The sequence below is a fragment of the Chrysochloris asiatica genome, unplaced genomic scaffold (assembly GCF_000296735.1).
Source record: "Chrysochloris asiatica unplaced genomic scaffold, ChrAsi1.0 scaffold00104, whole genome shotgun sequence".
Taxonomy (NCBI): domain Eukaryota; kingdom Metazoa; phylum Chordata; class Mammalia; order Afrosoricida; family Chrysochloridae; genus Chrysochloris; species Chrysochloris asiatica.
The window spans coordinates 8693797-8715462 of NW_006408622.1; the positions used below are offsets into that span (position 1 = coordinate 8693797).

At 42.3% G+C, this 21666-nt stretch overlaps 1 protein-coding gene across 1 annotated transcript in view; it reads left to right on the forward strand.

Moving 5' to 3' along the window:
• KIAA0355 (KIAA0355 ortholog) overlaps window positions 1-17429 on the forward strand; it is a 70084-nt gene extending 52655 nt beyond the window's left edge. Inside the window, exons 8-13 of the mRNA XM_006867318.1 lie at window positions 6373-6498; window positions 7865-8889; window positions 13238-13403; window positions 15395-15532; window positions 16467-16545; window positions 17055-17429. Coding sequence (XP_006867380.1) covers window positions 6373-6498; window positions 7865-8889; window positions 13238-13403; window positions 15395-15532; window positions 16467-16545; window positions 17055-17363 — 1843 coding nt within the window. The 3' untranslated portion in view covers window positions 17364-17429. The remainder of the gene's footprint in view (window positions 1-6372; window positions 6499-7864; window positions 8890-13237; window positions 13404-15394; window positions 15533-16466; window positions 16546-17054) is intronic.
• Window positions 17430-21666: the final 4237 nt, after the last annotated feature.

Genomic DNA, 21666 nt, shown 5'->3' on the forward strand with positions numbered 1-21666 from the left:
ATGGCCTCATAATTCCAGGCTGAGAGAATCAGAGACACAGTGTGAGGCAGTTTGGCCATTGGAACCAGAGCAGTGCCGAGCCCAGTGGTCAAGACGCTCTTCTAGGAGTTCAGGGTCTGATGGGACATTGTCTAAACTTGATTGTTGTGTTTTTCTGTGCATCGGAAACCTGCCAGCTCCCATTCTCAAGTCCTGTTAGGGAGTGCTCCTGCCTCATTAGTGTGGCCTTGGACATGTTGATTTCACTGTTGAACTCCAGATAATCCAAGAACTGACAAATTTTATCTGCCCAGACAGTTCTCCCTCTCAGAAAAGACATCTTTGTGGAGATGCCTTTACAGGGAAGACCTGAACAGTGAGAAACAGCTGGCCATCCCAGAATCTTGAGGAAGAATAATCCATGAACAAAGGTCTTGAAATGGGGACACACTCAGCATATTCAGGGAAAGAGAAAATGTTTCATGATTGAGGCAAGGTGACAATGAAGGGAGGTGTGACCAGAGAGACAAAAGGAGCCAGATGAGCAAGGACCTTACATATTGTAGTAAAGAGTTTAGGTATTATCTCAAACAAGATGGGACATCATTAGAAGTTTTTAAGCTGAGAAGTGATGTGATCTGATTTGTACTATAGAAATTGCACTTTGGCTGCTGTGTGGAGGAAGGAATTTAGATGGGCAGGAGTATAGAAAAGATCAGGTAAGAGGTTGGTCCTTGAAATAAAAGAGGTAATGATTTCCTAGACTAAGGTGGTTGCAAAAGAGGTGGTAAGAAGTGCTTGGATTCAGAATATGTTTTGGAAGACAAGATATCAGGATTTGCTGATGGATTGGATGTATGTATATAAAGGAACTAAAATATAGTGATGATTTTTAGGTTTGAGGGTAGGGTTTAGACAATGAAATGGACCTTTTGTGGTATTGTTTACTAATTGGGAAAGTCTGTAGGAATCAGAGTGGCTTTTGGTAGGGAGAAGGGGAATCAAGAGTTGTGGTGACCACAAATCTTCTAGATTGGAGAGTAATGTTATCTGCTCTTCTTGAGGCTCTGCGTAAGTGGAAAATTCATTTCTACAGGTAGAAATTCCTCTCCTAACACTGAGAACTGTGCTGGCCTGCTTAAAAACATGTTGATTTAGTTGTAATACACAAACTGAATGTGGTCCATCAGTGGAACTCTTTTTTTTTATTATTATCATAAATTGAGTGAAGCTTTACAGAGCAGATTAATCAGTTTTACATTCAACAAATCATATACCTTGCTTCATTAGAATGATTGCAATCTCCTCCATGAACCAACCATTTGTTACCTCTCCTTCCTTTAACTCTTGCGATCCTTCCCATCAACTGTTCAACAAAATGTTCATTCATAAATTGCATGTGTGTGTTGTTAGACTTACTACTTACATGGAATTGACTTTTGCTCTTCAGGGCCTTGCCCTTGATCTGTCACAGTGGCTTTGCTGGTGTTTTTAACCCAGCCAGCCATTCCTGTGTTCTCAGTTTTACCTTCTATGTACTAATTTCAGGGAAATCGAAATGAAGCTCATTCTTAAAAGTTCGAATTCGTGATATCGTTTATTCTAACGTTGAAAGAATGCTAATCTGATACTTATTTATATTTCTAAATTAAAAACAAACAAACCACTGCCAGTGAGTCGATTCTGACTGATAATGAACTCGTATGGATTTCCAAGGCTATAAATCTTTACACAAGCAGAAAGCCTCCTCTTTCTCTCCAGGAATGACTGATGACTGATGGGTTTGAACTGCCAGCCTTGCAATCAGCAGGCTAATACTTGTTCTACAGCACAAACAAACAATATAGTCCATATCAAAATTTGTGGTGTATGGTAATACCTCTATTTACAAGAACCCCAGTTAAATGGTAATTTCTTGTTGTTGCTGTTAAATTATACTATCAGTAAAAACAAGCAAATTATGAGCAAAAAATAAGAGTTAATGTTGATGAGGTTATCTTTGAAATGCCTATTAAGTGTACAAAGGGAAGTGTCAAATGTGCGGTTGAACTTAGAAGACTGGACCACAGGAGAAAAGTCTAGGATAGCAAATGAAATTTGAGTGTTTTCTGTGTAAGGATGGTCCAGAAAGCGACAGGACCAGATGCAATATTCTAGGAGAGAGGACAGGGGCCTGTGGTGCTCCAACATAAAGAGGCAAGGGATACCAAGAAGGAACTGCTGGTGAGTGAGGTAGGAGGAAATTCAAACAACGGTGGTGGGTCACCAAAGCTGAAGAAGATAATGTTTCCAAGGGAATGAACAAGTGCAAAATGTTGCTGAGCGATTGAGTCGGGTAAGGATAGTAAGGTGAGGACCATTGTCTTGTCTTTAGCAAGATCTAAGTTGTATGGAGTCCACAGGATAAGCACTCAACCTCAAGGTCGGTTTAAACTGCAAGTTCGCTGGTTCAAACTCACCAGCCACTACTCAGAAACCCAATACAGGGTTGCTATGCATCTGAACCAATGAGACTTCACACAACAAGAAGTTGTGTGATTAAAGGTATTTTAGTGGCATTATAAGGATGAAGCCTAGTCATATAGGCACATGGGACTCAGAAGGTGGTTGGTGAGGCTGGTTTGTTTGCCAAAGGAAATACCTCAAGGAAGAAAAGGGGAGTGATTGCATGAGGAGTAGGGTGGATCTTCCATTATCGTAAGATAGGAAGACGAGGTATGTGGACAAGGTACAAGTTAATTGGTGGAATCAGTGATGGGGGAGATTCAGTAGAGCCCATCTGCTTGCCTGTGTGCTTGGTAGAGTTGACAGGAATTTCAGAACTTGGAGGAGAGAGAAGGAGAAGTAAGATAACTGTCTTGGATAGAAAAAAAAAATTAATTTATGGGAAGGCAGAAAAATCTATTTTTGTTGCTCAAAATTTGTGTTGCGTCAAAGGGCAGATAGATAGTGAGGGTTTTACTGCTGTTGATTCACTCTTAGTTTCTTAGGTACAGGTGTGAAATGTTGTGGAAGGAAGGGCAAAAAGAATTATGAAAAATCATTAACAAAGAAGATCTGTATTGTACCAGACCACAGAATCTCAGCAGGGATTCTAGGGAGTCAAACTAGAGTGGGTATTGGACAGTGACAGAGCAGTAAGGTCCTGGAAGGTAGCTCCTTCTCTGACTCTTTCTCTTCCTTAAGAAGACTCTGTTTTTGTTGTTGTTGTTATGTGCCATGGAGTCAGTTCAACTCACAGCAACCCTGTGCACAACAGAACAAAACACTGCCCAGTCCTGTGTCATCCTCAAGATTGTTGTTAACATTTGAGCCTATTGCTGCTGCCACTGTGTGGGTTCATCTCCTTAGGAGTCTTTCTGTTTTTCACAGACTCTGCACTGTAGCAAGCATAATGTCCTTTTCCAGGAACTCTTCCTGATAATATGTTCGAAGTATGAGAGACGATGTCTCCCCATCCTGACTTCTCAGGAGCATTCTGTCTGTACTTCTCCCAACACAGATTTGTGTATTCTTCTGGTAGTCATAGTAACTGTAATATTATTCTCCAGCACCATAATTCAAATGCATCAATTCTTCTACAGTTTTCCTTATTCATTGTCCAACTTTTACATGTATTTGAGGCGATTGAAAATACCATGGCTTGGATCAAGCACACCTCAGTCCTTGAACTGACATCTTTGCTCTTTAATAAGTTAAAGAGGTTTGTGTCACCGATTTGCCTAATGCATTGTCATTTGATTTCTTGACTGATGTTTCCATGAGTGTTAATAGTGGATCCACGCAAACTGAAGTCATTGACAATTTAAGTCTTTTCTCCATTTCTCATGATGTTATTATTGATTTATCCAATTGTGAGGAATTTTGTTTTCTTTACATTGAGGTGCAATCCATACTGATGGCTATCATCTTTGATCTTCATCAGTATTTTAAGTCCTTCATTTTCAGCAATTAAAGTTGCATCATCTGCGTATCACAGGTTGTGTTAGTAAGTCTGCCTCCAATCTTGATGCCATGTTCTTCTACATAATATCCAGCTTCTGTGATTATTTGCTCAGCATACAGATTGAATAAGTATGGTGAAAGGTTACAACCCTGGCACACACCTTTCCTGATTTTAAACCATTCAGTATTCCCATGTTCTGTCCTAGCAACTGCTTTTTTGGCCTGTGTACAGGTTCCTCATGAACTCAATTAAGTGTTCTGGAATACCCATTCTTTTCAATATTATCCATAGTTTTGTCATGTTATATACAGTTGAAAGCCTTTGCATAGTCAGTAAAGCACAAGTAAACATCTTTCTGGTATTCTCTGCTTCTAGTCAAGATCCATCTGACATTAGCAATAATATCCCTAGTTCCAAGTCTTCTTTTAAATCTGGCCTGAACTTCGAACAGTTCCCTGTCTATGTACTACTGCAGCCATTTTTTAATTACCCTAAGCAAAATATTACTTGCATGTGATATTAACAATGCTTTGATAATTTCTGCATTCTGTTGGGTCACTTCCCTTTGGAATGGACAGAAATACGCATCTCTTCCAATCAGTGAGCCAGGTAACTGTCTTCCAAATTTCTTAACATAGATGATTGAGTTCCTCCAGTGCTGCATCAGTTTGTTGAAAGATTTCAATTTGTATCCATCAATTCCCAGAGCCTTGTTCTTTGCCAGTGTCTTAGTGCACTTTGAATTTCTTTCCTCAGTGCCATTGGCTTTTGAGCATATGCTACCTCTTGAAATGGTTGAACATTGGCCATTTCGTTTTGGTACAGTGACTCTGTGTATACCTTCCATCTTCTTTTGATGCTTTCTGTATCATTCAGTATTTTGCCCATTTGTTGTTGTTGTGAAGTGCCGTCGAGTCGGTTCCGACCCGTAGCGACCCTGTTTAGGGTTTCTGTTCAAACTCACCAGCTGCTCCTTGGAAACCCTAAACAGGGTCGCTACAGGTCGGAACCGACTCGATGGCACTTCACAACAACAAAAAATGGGCAAAAATAGAATCCTTCAATATTGCAGCCTAAAGCTTGAATTTTTTCTTCAGTTCTTTCAGCTTGAGAAATGCAGAGTGTGTTCTTCCCTTTTTGGTTTCCTAACTCCAGGTTTTTGCATGTTTCATTAGAATACTTTGTCTTATAAATTTTCTGAAATTCTTTGTTCAGCCCTTTGACTTCATTTCTTCCATTCATTTTAGATTCTGTATGCTCAAGACTAAGTTTTAGAGTCTCTTCTGACATCCATTTTTGTCTTTCCTGTCTTTTTAGTGACTTTTTACTTTCTTTCTATATGATGTTCTTGATGTTATCACACACAACTCTTGTTGGCTTTGTATCATTAATGTGTGATGCATCAAATATCTTCTTGAGATCATCTCTAAATTCAGGTTAGATATATTTAGGGTCATATTTTGGTACTAGTGGACTGTTTCAATTTTCTTTAGCTTCAGCTTAAACTTGCATATGTGCAATTGCTGTCCTGTCCCACAGTATACCCCTGACCTTGTTTTGACTGATAATACTGAACTTTTCCACTATCTTTTCCCACAGATGTAGTCAGTTTGATTCCTGTGTATTCCATCTGGTGAGGTCTATGTGTATAGTCACCTTTTATGTTGTTTTAAAAAGGTATTTGCTATGGATAAGTCATTGGTCTTGGAAAATTCGATCACGTGGTCTTCAGCATCATTTCTACCACCAGGGCCATATTTTCCAACTACTGGTACTTCCTCTTTGTTTCATCCTTCTCATTCCAATTACCAATAATTACCATTGCATCTTGATTGCCTGTTTGATCAATTTCATCCTGAAGAATTTGGTAGAATTTTTCAGTTTCATCATCACTGGCATTAGTGGTTGGTGTGTAAATTTGAGTAATTGTGGTATTAACTGGTCTTCCTTATTAGAGATGTGGATATTATCCTATCATAGAGAATATTGACTGCAAAACAGATATTGAAATGTTCTTTTTGACAAAGAATGCAAAGTCATTCCTCTTCAATTTGTTGTTCCCAACATATGATTGTCTGATTGAAAATAGCCAACATCAGTCCATTTCTGCACACTAATGCTTAGGATATTGATCTCTATGTATTCCACTTCATTTTTGACAACTTCCAATTTTCTTAAATTCATACTTCATACCTTCTGTGGATTGCTAACTCTGGATAGTTAGAAATCCATAAAGACTCCAGACCCTGTTGCTTTCTTGACTTTCCCTACTTTGTCATCGTTGTGTGGAGCAGCAAATTCCAGTGTTAGCCTGGCATTTTCTGCATGTTCTGATAAGCATTTAACTTTTTGAGGGCTGTTGAAAGTATAGACTCTCTACAGGGCATACTTGAAACACCTTTGCAGAGAAGTACAGCAGTGACTCATGCAGCCTGGTTTGTGCCTAGGTGCCTGAAAGAAGACCCTGCTACCATGTCTCTACTGCAGAGAAGCCTTGATCCTGAGAAGACCCTGGGTCTGGTTGACGTGCTCTACACCGCTGTGCTGGACTTAAACCGCTGGAGGGCAGGGAGGTTGGTGTCCGCATCATTCACTTGGATGAAATATGTCAGTGATTTGCTTTCAGGTCTACACCTAGTGGCATTGTAACTGTATATAATCTCATGTGTCCTCGTGTCACTGATAGTACCACGGTAAATAAGGCAGGAGGAAAGAAAAACTTTGGGGTGACTTTTATTTTGGAATGATAATCAAAGTTTAGAAAAATTTCAGCAATAGTACAAAGAATTTCTGCATGTCCTATACCCAGACTCCCAAGTTTGTTAACATTATGTTTGGCTTTTTTTTTTTTTTAGAGTAAGTGATGTCCCTTATCTATCAAAAGGACTTTTAACCCATTCACATTCTCCTAAGGGCAGAAAACTAAGAACAGAGACATAATTTACAAAATTTATTGATATCCTGCATGACATTGACTTATATCTGAAATTGCTGAGAGTTACAAGATTATCTCTTAATGAATTATTGAACTTAGAACTAATAGGCACTTTAAACACCTAGCTTGACCCCCTTTCTCTTTCTCAACTCATTAGTACACTGAGACCCACAAAGGTAAAGCAGTTTATCTACTGTCAACCATCAGCCACTTGCCTCAATTCCCGTCCCATGCCCTTTGCCCTGTCCCTTGAGCTTTTTCATAAAAAAGTGCTCAGAAGCAACATCTTTAAGTTATTTCCAAGAACGATGGTGCTGCATAGTGTCCGTGAGTCTTCCCATCCGCCTCTCTCTGCTATGTGGATTTATCCATTTCCCATCCATGTCTCTCTGTCTATGTGGATTTATCCATTTCCCATCCGCCTCTCTCTGCTATGTGGATTTATCCATTTCCCATCCGCCTCTCTCTGCTATGTGCATTTATCCATTTCCCATCCGCCTCTCTCTGCTATGTGCATTTATCCATTTCCCATCCGCCTCTCTCTGCTACGTGCATTTATCCATTTCCCATCCACCTCTCTCTCAATGTGGATTTATCCATTTCCCATCCACCTCTCTCTGCTATGTGGATTTATCCATTGTCCCTTTTCTGGATCTGCTGCGCTCTTGGGTCCTGTGCACCAGCCACAAGGTGGCCCATGCTCAGTGTAGACCCCACTCTAAGCATGTTTTGCTCACCTGTGAATGGTTGAAGTTCTTCACTCAAACTTCTCAGGCCAGAATCCTTATGTAATTTTCACACCCTGTGTTATGCTGTAACTTATAAATACAGATAGTTTGTAAATTATGTGTACTTAAACCTTTGGGTATTCATTTATCTATAAAACAAGCAAACCTTTGCCAATCAGGTATATCTTGTTCTTAAAATCTTTTTTAAATGCACAGAGGTGCATTTCATTGTCTAATATGTCTTCTTTTTTACTTTTAATAATCTATGTGTCAAAGGGAACAAGCTTTACCCTGTATTCAGATCCAGCTACAAAGAGAGATCTGTGACTTTGCGAATCAGGCTGACCTGCCTTCTGGAAATGGAAACAAATCTTCAGGCCTCCAGAAGACATTCGCCAAACTGACATCTCGGTTCACCAAGAAAACTTCATGCACCAGCTCTAGCAGCAACACAAATTATTCCATCCCAAATACCCCTTCCAAAAACATCTTCATAGCTGGTTGTTCAGAAGAGAAGATCAAAATATCCAGTAATATTGATACAAGGTTACAAAGCATTTTGAACATTGGTAATTTCCCTAGAACTACAGACCTTTCGCAGTCAACTCAGAATTCTGGTAATCAGATGGCCAATGGTTTTCTCATGGAGAGGCATGAGAACTTCTTGCACGGGGATGATGGCAAGGATGAGAAGGGCATGAACTTACCAACTGATCAGGAAATGCAGGAGGTGATAGATTTTCTCTCAGGCTTTAACATGGGCCAGTCCCACCAGGGCTCTCCGTTGATAACACGGCGTAATTCTGCTGCCACAACCATGATGACTGAACACAAGACAGGAGTCATGCCACCACAACAGCCCCCACTGCCAGTACCCCCGCCACGCCCCCCCCAGACTGGGACACACACACCTCTGACACCCCCTCTGGGGCTGGCACCTCAGCAGCAGTCCCCCAAGCAACAGCAACTTCAAGTCCAGTACTACCAACACCTGCTCCAACCCATTGGACCTCAGCAGCCCCCACCCCAGCCTCGGGCACCTGGGAAATGGGTACAGGGCTCATCCCCACAGCCAGCACCTGTTGGAGCAGGTCTGTCTCCTCTTGGCCAATGGCCTGGCATATCTGATCTCAGTTCTGATTTGTACAGCTTGGGTTTGGTGAACAGCTATATGGATAATGTGATGTCAGAAGTTTTGGGACAGAAACCACAGGGACCTAGAAATAACACCTGGCCAAACCGTGACCAAAATGATGGAGTCTTTGGGATGTTGGGAGAGATTCTGCCTTTTGATCCTGCAGGTAAGTGTGGCTCTCCAGAGTTTTTTAACATAAAATGTAATCACAAGGGCTTCATGGCCTTCTACCCCAGCCACACTCAGCAGTGAAATGCTTTACTCACCCTTTAAAGACCTTTCTTGAAATCTGGTGGTGAGTGTGAGGCAGACCTACCTAGCAGGAGTGGGAACCGGTGGTGAAAATGAGATGAGAAGGTAAGCAGAACTATTGTTCTCATTTTATAAAGGGAAGAATTAAGGCTTAAAGAGATACACTTGAACTGCGCAAAGTTTCTTAGTTCAGCTAGGCTCACCTGGGCCCTTTTTCCTGGGACTCAAGGCAGCTGATCCCTGGCTCAGCTGATCCTTGTGCCCCTTGGTGGGCACAGTTTGCTTCATTACACACCTGTTCTTTGCAATTCATTTTTGCCTACGCTTCTGAAAAACTATGAGAAGTGTTAGGGCACTCTCCTGCCATCATAGAATTCAGCTTCTCCTGCTATACACTATGAAAACAAACACACCCGAATCATCCTAAGAGATTTAGAATAAGAACATAGAAACAAAACAAAATAGAAAGGGGAATAATTAAAGATTCAAACCAGCAGCATGACTTTTTATAAGGATCATATTACAAAACAAACTATGAAAATGAATAGTTATTAAGTCGAGTTGGTTCCGACTCATAATGACGCTGTATAAGATTGTCAAGGAGTGGTTGGTGGGTTTGAAAGGCTGACCTTGTGGTTAGCAGTCCAGTGCTTATCCTATTATACCACACCAGGACTCCATGAAAGTAAAGAAAATCTAGCAGTGTACCTTAAAAAGTAATGTGCTGCAGCTAAACCTGGCTTATAGAGGGATAAAGAGTGGTGGTTCTGTGCTGTGGAGTCGGTTCTGGCTCATAGCGACCCTGTGTAGGGTTGCTGAGGCTGTAAATGTTTACAGGAGCAGAAAAGCCTCATCTTCCTACAGAACAGCTGGGAGTTTTGAACTGCTGACTGTGAGATTATCAGCCTGACTTGTAACCACTACAATACCAAAAGAACTCTGTTGATATATGTGGTTGTTGTTAAGTGCCCATCAAGTCAGTTCTGACTCAGAGCAACCCTATATGGATTTCTGAGGAGTGACTGGTGGATATGAACCACCAGTCTTGCTATTAGCAGTCCAGTGCTTATCCTACAGCACCATGTGTTGTTAAGTGCTGTTGAGTTGGTTCTGACTCATAGCAACCCTGTATAGGGTTCCCAAGGAGTGACTGGTGGGTTTGAACCACCAACCTTGTGATTAGCAGTCCAGTGCTTATCCAACAGTGCCACACCAGGATTCCTGTTGATGTGTATCATTGTTGTTAAGTACCATCGAGTCTGTATAGGGTTTTTGATGAACGGCTGGTGAGTTTGAACAGTAGACTTTGTGATTCAAACAGACCTTGCAGTCCAGTGCTTATCCTGTAGCACCACACCAGGACTCCTGGTTGATGTTGTTGTTGTTGTTAAGTGCCGTTGCATAGATTCCGACCCACAGCGACCCTATATAGGGTTTCCGAGGAGCAGCTGGTGAGCTTGAACCACTGACCTTGCAATTCAAACGGCTTTGCAGTGTAGTGTATTAACCCACAGCGCCACACCAGGACTCCTGTTGATGTATGTTGTTGTTGTTGTGATATGCTGTGGAATCAGTTCTGACTCATAGTGACCCTGTACAGGGTTTTCGAGGCTGTAAATCTTTACGGGAGCAGAAAACCTCATCTTTCTCCCATGGAACAGCTGGTAGTTTCGTACTGCTGAACATGAGATTAACAGCCCAATTCGTAACCACTACGCTACCAGAACCGACTCGACGGCACTTAACAACAACAACGCTACCAGAGCTCCTTCCTGTTGATGTTTAGTGACCCATTATATCAACCACTTAAATGAGAAAATTTTTTTCATAGGTGTAATGTTGTTGTTAAGTGCTGTCGAGTCGGTTCCGACCCATAGCGAACCTCTATAGGGTTTCCGAGGAGCAGCTGGTGAGCATGAACTACCGACCTTTCAGTTCAAACGTCTTTGCAGTCTGGCACATTAACCCACAGCACCACAGTGTTGTAAAAACATTTGCTAAGAGACTGCAGCAAGTCTTACAAAATAAAACCCCTCAAATAAAATGCAAATTGAAAGAAGTTTCTTGAGACTGTTTTTTTCAAATTATAATTTCCAATAACAAATTATATCTTGAATGAGGAAATATAAAGTAATTTCCTTTAAAATCCAGAACCAGATATTATGTGTAATCACCAATAAAGAGTATAACTTTGTCTTAGGCTTTCCAGGAAATAATTTAGTTATGCAAAAAAAAAACAAACGAAATAAGAAGTATGGGATACATTTTAGAACAGGATAGATTTCAAAGGCACACTTCTTTGCTAATAATAAGATAGGAGGTGGGGGAAGTTTCCCTAATAAAACAATCTTCTGGAATTAGTACGAGAATATAGAGTCCTGAAGTGGCACTGTAGGGTAAGCACTGGACCACAAAGTCTGTTTGAACTGCAAGGTTGGCAGTTTCCACTCCTTAGAAACCCTGTACACAGCCACTATGAGTTAGAACTGACTTGATGACACTTAACAACAACAACAATTTAAGGGAAAATATAAATTGAAAATAAGTTTCACTCACAGAAGAATAATATAAATTGCTGTAGATAAATATAGTAAAGATCAATATAAAAAAAAAATTCCTTGCTAAAATACCCGCCAGCATTAACTACTAAAGGAAAGAAATACTTTCTTTTCCAAAAACTCCTCGTATTGCTGCTCATGTTCTCTTGATCTTGCTCTCCATGAGTAGATGGTCTAGGGAGCCTTTTGTCTACTACATTGGGACATCAGAAGGGTATGGAGTCTTACCCTATTCTTTTAGAGCAGGCCCACTTAGCTGCTACTGAAGGTCAGGCAGTGTATGTATTCTCAATGGATGATAAAGAGCCTATGCAGTTCTTGATAGTCTTAACTAAATGCAGGGTTTGGGCAGGATTTTACCATCTATTGACTCTCCAATGGGAGTCCTGGTGTGGTGCTATAGGATAAGTACTGGACTGCTAACCACAAGGTTGGCAGTTCAAACCCACCAGCCAGGTGGGTTTGAACAGGCTCTACTCCAAGGGCATAAGAGCTGCATAGCCCTTTGTGTAAATTAAGGAAGGGCAAGGCTTTGTGCTGGTGAACTGCAGAGGGTACTCTGTCTTGGGGTGGGAGCCCAGTTAGAACAAAATGCCTAATCTGGATGGGCAAACTCCACTCCTAGGGGCATGGTTTGACTAAGATGGGTGGCTTGTTTTCCCCTGGTCTGGGCAGCCTCATGAGTGGCCCCATGGCAGGCCATGAGAATAGTAATGGGAGTTATGATGAGGGGAATGTGCATTAGCACATTTCCAAATGTGAATCTAAGAGCTATACACCACTGAGCCATCTTCAGTTTGATACCCAGAGAGACTTTCCTGCCATATCTTTTTGTTTGACTTTTTCTTTAAATGCTTTATGTGCTGTTTTTTCCTTCCACTTTTCCTGCATTCACATCCTTCATCAGCTCTGTCCAGTCTACTTTTTCTTTTTTTTTTTAATTGTGAATTGAGTGATAGTTTACATGGAATAACATTGGTTTTACACTCATCATTTCATTGCAGTGATTAGCATCATCATTCAACAGTATTTGCTTCTATCCCTCTGGGTTGTTTGTTTTTGAGAGTTGTTGTTTTTTTGTTTGTTTTTTCCCAAAGGGCACATTCTACAAGCCTGCCTCCTGGCTGCCAGCACACAGCCTTTCTTTTTCTATGAGTCTAGAGTCGTCAACTGCTCTCTCTCTTCAAAGTCATACATTTTGACATATCACTTTATTTTGTCACTCTTAATTTCTTCAGACTGTATAAGCAGATCTGTCATCCCAATATACAGCAAAATTCTGGGTCCGAACCCACTAACTCAAAAGTTTGGCCCAACTTGGAAATGGAATATTATTCTCTACCTGATGTTTTGAATGACCACTTGAATAAGTTATCAGTTTATCACAAGGATCATCTGACTTTCTGATTTCTTATATAATGCCTCTAGGCACACAGAATAAAGCATTGAAAAATTAGACATAACTAGTATTTGTCTTGGAAATTTCGTCATGATAAAGGAAGCCTTTTTCTTTTCTCTTTTTCATTCAGCCTACTCTCTTAGGCATAAGCTTTACTGACCATTTCTACAACCACTATACCCCACCCTCAGCCCTGTGTTCAAAGCCCCCATCTCACTCTAACAGGATGAGAGGTACACAGTTTTCAGAGGTAGAGAAGTAACCAATTTGACTCCAAACCTGCCTGTCCCTTTGTCTCAACACAGTGGGCTCAGACCCAGAGTTTGCACGCTACGTGGCAGGCGTCAGCCAGGCAATGCAGCAGAAGCGGCAAACCCAACATGGTCGCCGCTCAGGCAATCCCCGGGGCAACTGGCCACCCATGGATGATACCCACCAGACCTGGCCTTTACCAGAATTCTTCACTGAAGGGTGAGTGCTGGCTATGGGAGCGAAGATGAATTTGGGACTGTTATCCTTCATGGGGCCTTTGAGAAGGAGGTTCTTTGGTGTTTGTATGTTTTTGTCAAGCGTGATTCCATTACAAACAATAGTGACACATAGCATGATTCCATTACAAATAAGAGTGACACATAGTTAAAACTTCAGGGGTTCAGTGGTTTCTGACAGACCATTGGATGCCTGATGTGTCCTTGGATGCCCTGGTGAATACACCCATCCATATGAAGTGATGTTTTTCAAGACAAACTCTTCAGCCCTAAGTGATGATGGCTTTTATCCTGATATGAATGTGCCTCTGAAACCCATATGATATATGAACTACTAGTCCTAGTATAGTGCTGTGGGTTAATGCCCTGGACTACAAAGTCGGTCTAAACCGCAGCTGCTTCTCAGAAACCCTATACAGAGTCGCTATGGGTCAGAACTGATTCAACTGCATTTAACAGCAATAACAACCCCATTGGAGCCCTGGTAGCATGCTGTAGGATAAGCATTGGAGTGCTTGCCACAAGGTCAGTAGTTCACACCCACCAGTTGCTCTGAGAGAGAAAAATGAGGATTTCTGGTCCCGTGAATGCTTACAGCCTCAGAAACCCTGTACCGAATCGGGTCACTGGGAGTTGGAATCAACTTGATGGCAGTGGGTTTGGGTGTTTTTTTGCTGTTGTGGTATCACTGGAGAGTACACAAAGCAACAGTGTATTGTTTAGATTCCGTTGTATTGAGAGAATTGTGGATTTTCATTATAAAGACAACTTGAATTGATTTTTCACATCCCTATTGCTATCTGGACTCCTGGTATGACACTGTAGGATCAGCATGGCACTGCAAAGAACAAAGTTGGCCATTCAAACCCACCCACTGCTCCTCAGAAACCCTGTATAAGGTTGCTGTGAGTCAGAGCTGACTTGACAGCACTTAACAACAACAACATTGCTATCTGGGAAATAAATCTGGACAGCTAAAGGCAATCTCAATTTTTTGTGTGTGTTGTTGTTGTTTTCCTAAAGTAAATATCCCATAAAAACTAGAGGTTTCTGAGTGGAATATATATTACTTTCATAACAAGGGGAGTGAAGAAAACCTCAAGATTTTAGAAGAGAGACCCATTAACCAAAAAAAAAAAATCAAACCCATTGCTTTTGGTTCTGACTAATAGCCACTCTATAGGCCAAAATGGAACAGCCCAGTAGGGTTTCTAAGGCTGCAATCTTTGTGGACCACCACTTGTCTGTCATTTGTCATACTGTGGTGGCTTGTGTGTTGCTGTGATTTTTGAAGCTATGCCACAAATATTTTAAACACCAGCAGGGTCACCCACAGTGGACAAGTTTCAGCTGAACCTCTAGATGAAGACAGACTAGGAAGGAGGAGAGACTGACTACTTCTGAATATTTAGTCACCGAAAACCTTATGAATAGCAGAGAAACACTGTCAGATAGCACCAGAATATTGAATATTGAAGCATAGTGAAGAGCAGCAGGATATTGTTAGATAGAGTGCCAGAAGATGAGCCCTTCGGTTAGAAGGCACTATTTCATGTTTGGTAAAGCGGAGGGGTCAGAGAGAGGAAGAACCCCAATGAGATGGGCTGGCACAGTGGCAGCAGCGATGGGCTCCAGCCTAGCAGTGATTGTGAGGTTGGCACAGGCCCAGCCTGTTACATACAGACTTGCTATGAGTAGGTACCGACTCCATAGCACCTAACAACATTCTTTATGGAAGCGCACTCCCATATCTTTCTTCCATGGGGAAGCTTGATGAATTCAAACCACCATCCTTTCCATTCATAGCCACTGGACTACCAGTGCTCTGTAGAAGAGACAGCAGAGACCACTGACTGGTAATGAAGTGAGTACAGGGTAACGACTGCTCTTGGAGGAATTGTTGTGGAAGTTGAGAGGCCAGTGTCCAGGCTGGCTGTAGGAGGCATGGAAACAGCTTTTGTCTTTGACTTTTAGGGATGGCCTACCCAGCGGCTGGTCGGGTGCTCAGGGAGACTCAGCCAGCTCAAGTGATGAGACGTCCTCCGCAAATGGAGACAGCTTGTTCTCCATGTTTTCAGGGCCTGACCTCGTTGCTGCTGTCAAGCAGAGAAGGTATGAATGATTTCTAAACAAAAAAAAGAAAGAAAAAGAGGGAAGAGCATATAAATTTGCCCCACAATTAATTTCTCTAGAAGGTCAGAAGCCCCATCTCTCCCAGCCTGCTTTTTGTATGAGAAAGGTAGAGGGGCCCTGGTCCCTCTAATGTTTGTCTGAAGGCCTTTCACCTAAAAGAATACTTGGCCTTGGTTTGCCGATGCCTCTGTAAGAATACCACACAGGTTTGTAGCCCAGGTGACTTAATTAAACATTGGGTTGAGTTTTGCTGTCATAAAAGTCTCCATGCAATGATAGCTAAGATAGGTGAAGAAGGATTTGGACAGAGAATCTGCTGAAGCTGGTCTCTGCCCTACAGGAGGCAGCCCCTTCTGTAAGTAAGAAGGACCAGGACAGCCTAACTCTAATCAGCACTCACCAACAAGCAGATAGGAGCCAGGGTAGGCAGTAAGACTTCTGCTTTAGACATACTTCATTTGAGAGGCTGATTAAACATCTAAGAAGAATAAATAAGTCACCTGTAGCACCAGCTTTCAGTAGAGATTACTGTCTGCATGCAGGAGTGCTGATAGAGCTGGATTTTTATTTATAAGTAAAACTAATGACCTTTTTTTTTTTTAAGCCACATGATTTCCAGTGCCATGGTAAACACTTAGTCGATATCTGTAGAATAAACTAACAAAAAGCCAAAGCTGGGGGGCTCTGAGTGAGAAGTTAAACAATGTCAGTGGCTGTCCTGATACCCACCTCATCCACCCCACCTACCTGTGACACTTGCAAGACTAAACCATGCAAGGGCTGAGACACACACACTCACACTCCCTGAGTGCAGTGTAGTCTGGAGACATTGGAGCCAAGTGGCTTAGCATTCCCTAGAGATAAGGAGACAGGAACCCAGGTCATCATTGCACTGAGCTCTTGGTTCTTTCAGGAAACATAGCAGTGGAGAGCAGGAGACCAGCACTCTGCCGTCACCACCTTTTCTTAGCACCTTGGAAGACATGAACCAGGTATAATTTTGAAGTGGCTTCAGAATAAGGAGGATGGTTCTACTTTCTTTGTAGTGACTAATTCTTTTGTTACTTTAATCCCCCAAGTCCCCATGATTTTGTCTGAATGATATCCATCTCAGCCTACTCAAAGCCACATGCAAAGGAAGCTTTATGGCTCTGCTGTCCACTGTGATAGCCACTAACCACATAAAGCTGTTTACGTTAAATTAAGTTTAAATAAAAGCTCACTTCCTCGGGTGTATTGCCCACAGGTGACTTGTTGGTAAGTGCTGCCAACTACCATACTGGACAGTGCAGATGAGCTTCTATTGCTTTCCTTGCATAAAATTCTGTTGGCACTGGCCCAGGGCTTTGAGGAGTGGGCAGTGGGGGGTGGCTGGAATTGGGCCAGGGGTTGGGGGATGTCTCACCCTGCTCCTAGGTGGGAATAAAGGTCAGAGGTCTGGGGAGGGGGAAAGAGGGTAAGTCACCAGAAACACCACTGAGACTCCTCTTCTGTCTCTCAGGACAACAAAACCAAAACTTGGCCGCCCAAAGCACCCTGGCAACACTCTTCCCCGCTGCCCAGCACACTGCCCAGCCCCAGCACGCCTCTCTATGCGATGGCCAGCCCCAGCAGCCAGTGGGACGGCACCTTGCAGATGCTGCAGTCCCCTGTGTGGGCCGCGACCAGTGACTGCAGCACCACCTCCTTTAGCTACGTGCAGACCCCACCTCAGCCTCCACCCCCAGCAGCACACAAGGCAGCACCCAAGGGCTTCAAGGCTTTCCCCGGGAAGGCTGAACGCAGGCCAGCCTACTTACCCCAGTACTGACCCAGGGCCAACCTGCCCACCTGCCCAGAGCTGTTGGGAGCAGTTCCCGGCTCAGGGCCGACTAGCTGACACCAGCTTCCCCCAGAGGACCAGTGCACCCGTCTCAGGCAGGAATCCCTGGGGGCTGAGTGGTTGGCAACTCCTAGCCTTTAAATTTTGGGTTCTCAAACTTTGGAGGCACCAAACCCCTGGAGAGCCAGCTAAAGATGGAGTTATTTGACCTGCAAAGAGTTATTTGACCTGCAAAGGGGATGCTTTGGGAATCTGTGTGCTTGCTTAATAAGCACCTCAGGTGATTCTGATGCAGGTGGGCCATGGACTATGCTTTGAGACACACAGCTTTAAAGCTTTTAGTCCCACTGTGTGTGTTGGGAAGACATCTGGCCTGAAAGTCAAGAGCAAAAGTGACCCTTTTTCCAAACTCCCTCCTTTAACACATTGTTGATCACACCAGTCACTGTTTTTTATAGCTGTTTTTCTTGTAGGTTTTAGTTAAAACATCTCCTACCTAAAATGCATCAAATATTTTAAGATAACACATGTGGCTGGAGATTTGTTTAACAGTATCTTTATTTAATCTTATACAAAATGGGCAAATTATAAATTATTTGTGGTCAGAAGCAATCACCTGGGTTTTCTGTAGGAGGGTAGCCCCTCCCTCGCCATCCCGGCAGCACCCAGGATGTGTAGCCTTCACCAGATTTACTAAAGCAGGATCATAAAACTGATATTGGAGCCCTATATGGAGATGAGCCAGCCAGCTGCTGCCCGTGTGCAGGATAAATGCGCACCTCCGACACTTGTTATTCTGCAGATGGTCAGAGGCGTCACCACAGCCCTCTCCTCAGAGGGTAGAGGTGTGGCCAAGGGGCGGCACCGAGACACCTGCACTTGAAATGGCAGCAGCATTTTTGAACTGACTCAGAAGACAAACCAATTAAAATGTAGATAGGAAGTACAAGTCTTTTCTTTAAAAAAAGAAACGAAAAGGAACAACCAACCTCATTTTCAGTTAACATGTGCCATTAAACAGTTTCCATCCTGTGGATTTAGGGATAGTTTCCAGCCAGAATGGATCCAGAAAAATTGAATGGTGCTTAAACTGAGAAATAGTAAGTATATCTATATAGAATAGACGTATCCCACTGTATATTAATTAGGTTACAGAAAGTTCTTTATATAAAGCTTATTTAAATTTTTTCATATTTCATCTTTGAAAAAGTCTAATTGAGAAAAATCCATAATATTTTCTGGTATGAAAGTTTGACAGTATTAATATTTTTTATATTTTCTTAAATCATTAAGCCATTTTAATATATGTTAACTACTAATAAATGGTTTATTCTTTCTAACTCCATATAAACTTTTCCAGCAAAGATTGTAAAAACACATTTATGTTCTCATTTTTCTACAAATATAATTATATATATTTAAAAATACCAAAAATTATATATATATATATGCATATGTGTGTATATATATATACATATGTATGTATATATATACACACACATACACACACATACACTATAGAGGACCCTTAGGGTATCTGAGCCCAGCCACCTGAATTTTAAGTCCTATGTTGCCAGGTTGTATCCAGGCCTCAGGTGTTGTCTTTGTGCTGTGTGGGGACTCCATTACTACCTGTACTTAGGATACTGTCACCATAGGTTCTGAACATTCACCTCACCATGTTTACAGAGGACTATTTTGTACATAGACTTTTTCAGGCACATGCTTTGCACCAACCCTGCGTGGCTCCTGTCTGTGTTAGCTGTCAGAGTGTGCACACTTATCTCTCTGTTGAAGTTGTTTGTGGCTATTTTACTTGTAAGATAGTTTTCTACTTCTTTCAGTAATGTACGTGTCTACAGTGCCCTGTATTCCAAGTTCTATTCTACTGAAGTACTCTTGTTTCAATAGTGCCTCCCCTACGGCCTCACTCTGGATAGAGGTCAGTCCTTGATTCCCCAGCATAGGTGACAACCCTATTATCACTTTCCAGTTTTTGTCTAATAAGAAAGGCATTTTGTAATTGCATCTCCATGGGCTGTGAGATCGTGTGAAGCTGTTTGTGTGGTCTCCATGTAGGTGCTGTGTTCTCAGCACCACCTTGCTCTGAACACTGGTAATTCCAGGTGCTGCGCTCGGCAGAGGGGTCTCGCCAAAGCGCATGTGTGTATGTGTGAGTGTCTGTGTCCTTTGCATGACCGGGCCTGGCTACCTTGCTCGGCCATCAGCAGGACACAGTGTGAATAGTTAAACGCTTCCAAACTGGAACTCTACATTTTGTATCTTACTTTTAAAGCTCCTATAAGTAAAATAACTATTGGCTTTATTAAAAATATACATTTAATAATCGTTTGTATCTTTGTTTAACATGAACTGCAACAGACTACATCTCAGAAGTCTGCCCTAATTCATTACTTTGAAAAGCCTGGTCCTGCACTGGGTTGTTTTTGAGGTAATCCCAACCTCTGATTGAGACCTGTCAAGGGAAGACTACTTGGAATATTCAAATGAGCTGGGGGGAGGTGGGGCTGGACAGAAAGCAGAACAACCCACCACACCTGCTATTGACTTCCTTAAGGCTGCAGCTGGGCACGGCCTCTGGGTAGCCGAAGCCAATGTTGTCTTGTCTTCTGAAAGCTCTCTCCTTGGCTTGTGATCTGCCAACACTCACATCCCACCAAACATAGGTGCTGTAAGCTACCCAAAGATGAAGACTTCATTTCAACCCCTTCTCCCACCAGGGACCCAATCTAGTGGCAGAGACCCTGCCTCCCAGGGATAAAAAGGCCCATCTCACTGGATGATTCCAGATGCCATTCCTGCTAAAGCAGAAGGAAAGATTGGATGATAGGAACCACAAATAGGGGAGCTTTAACTCATTTTCATATTGAAAGATAACATTTCTTCATTGAAAGTCTGTAAACTTTTTCATGAACTGAGAAGAAAGTAACATGTGAGCATTAGTGTGTGACTCACATTTCTTCTGCTGAGTGCCCCAGAAGTTGAGCGTAAAGAACAAATCCCAGAGCCTTTCATATGCACCTCAGAACCCACAGTTGTTTAGTAATAGTAACGCCCATATTGTATGAGTGTACTAAGGAATAAACTGAAAGATCAAATTAAAATTCTAGCAGGTAAAATGCACAGATGTAGTTGTGTTCGTATTTAATGTTAGTACCCAGTGATGTTAACTGACTTCTGACTCAGAACAGTGGTGGAGGCAGGAATCCCTAAACCCCAGCTGGGTGACCCATGAGCAAGTAGAGATGTGGATGTTACAACCGAGGTTAAGAAGATCTCAGTTACAACCAAAAAGATCATTGGAGACCTCAGCCTGGGGACAGCTCAGCTAAAAAATAAGAGGACATACAGGCAGGTAAAATCCTTTTTTGACCCACCTTTTCTACCAGAGGGCACCTGAGAGAATGAGCCTTCTAGCTTCAGAATTGTAGCTGAAAATGCCACATTCCAGCCATGGGGCTGACTGTAAGGATGGCTTTCTCTACCCTGTTGGCCACTCTGGAGACCTACCTCCTGATATGAGACAAAGAGGAAATAAACCTTTCCAGTGCTCCTTGATTGCCAAAGAAGCCACCATGCATGTGGACCATAGGTACTCAAGAAACTGAGGCACTTCCAAAGGCAGACTCACAGAAGTAGCAGGCAGCTGGCCTTAGAATTCCACAGCACTGAGCTGGCTGGGGCCCAGGCCTGTCTGTGTGTACGGGTGGGAATTAGATGTGGCTTGCATTGGGATTGAGTGGCAGATGTGAGCGTGAGCGTAGGAAAGAAAGGCTGTTTCCAAATTATTTGTTTCAACGTTTATTAATTAATGGCACCTAGTGGCCAGGCCCATGCTAGAAGCCAGGGCTGCAAAGGAGATGCATTCCCTGCCTTGAAATTCAGTCTTTTAAAGGAGACAGAAACAATAGAATTTCAGTATAAGAGGTAGCAAACTTAGACAATTCCTTCTCAGCCCACAACATACCCTTCTTCACTCTCAGGGGAGGACCTTGCCATTCACTGCATCATCAGGTGAGTTGTATGCTCTGGAGTTGATTCTGGCACTGTAGGACTGCTAACGATAAGGTTGACAGTTCAAACCCACAACCCACCTTGGAAACCCTATATAAATTGCTGTAAATTGAAACCAACTCAATAATTAACAAAGTTGCCATATCACAAAGTAAAAACAAGTGAAATGAATGTGTAGCCCAATCAAAAATAAGATTAACATGTAACTGATAATGAAAACAATGATGTATTTTATTCTTGTTTCTATACTGTTGTT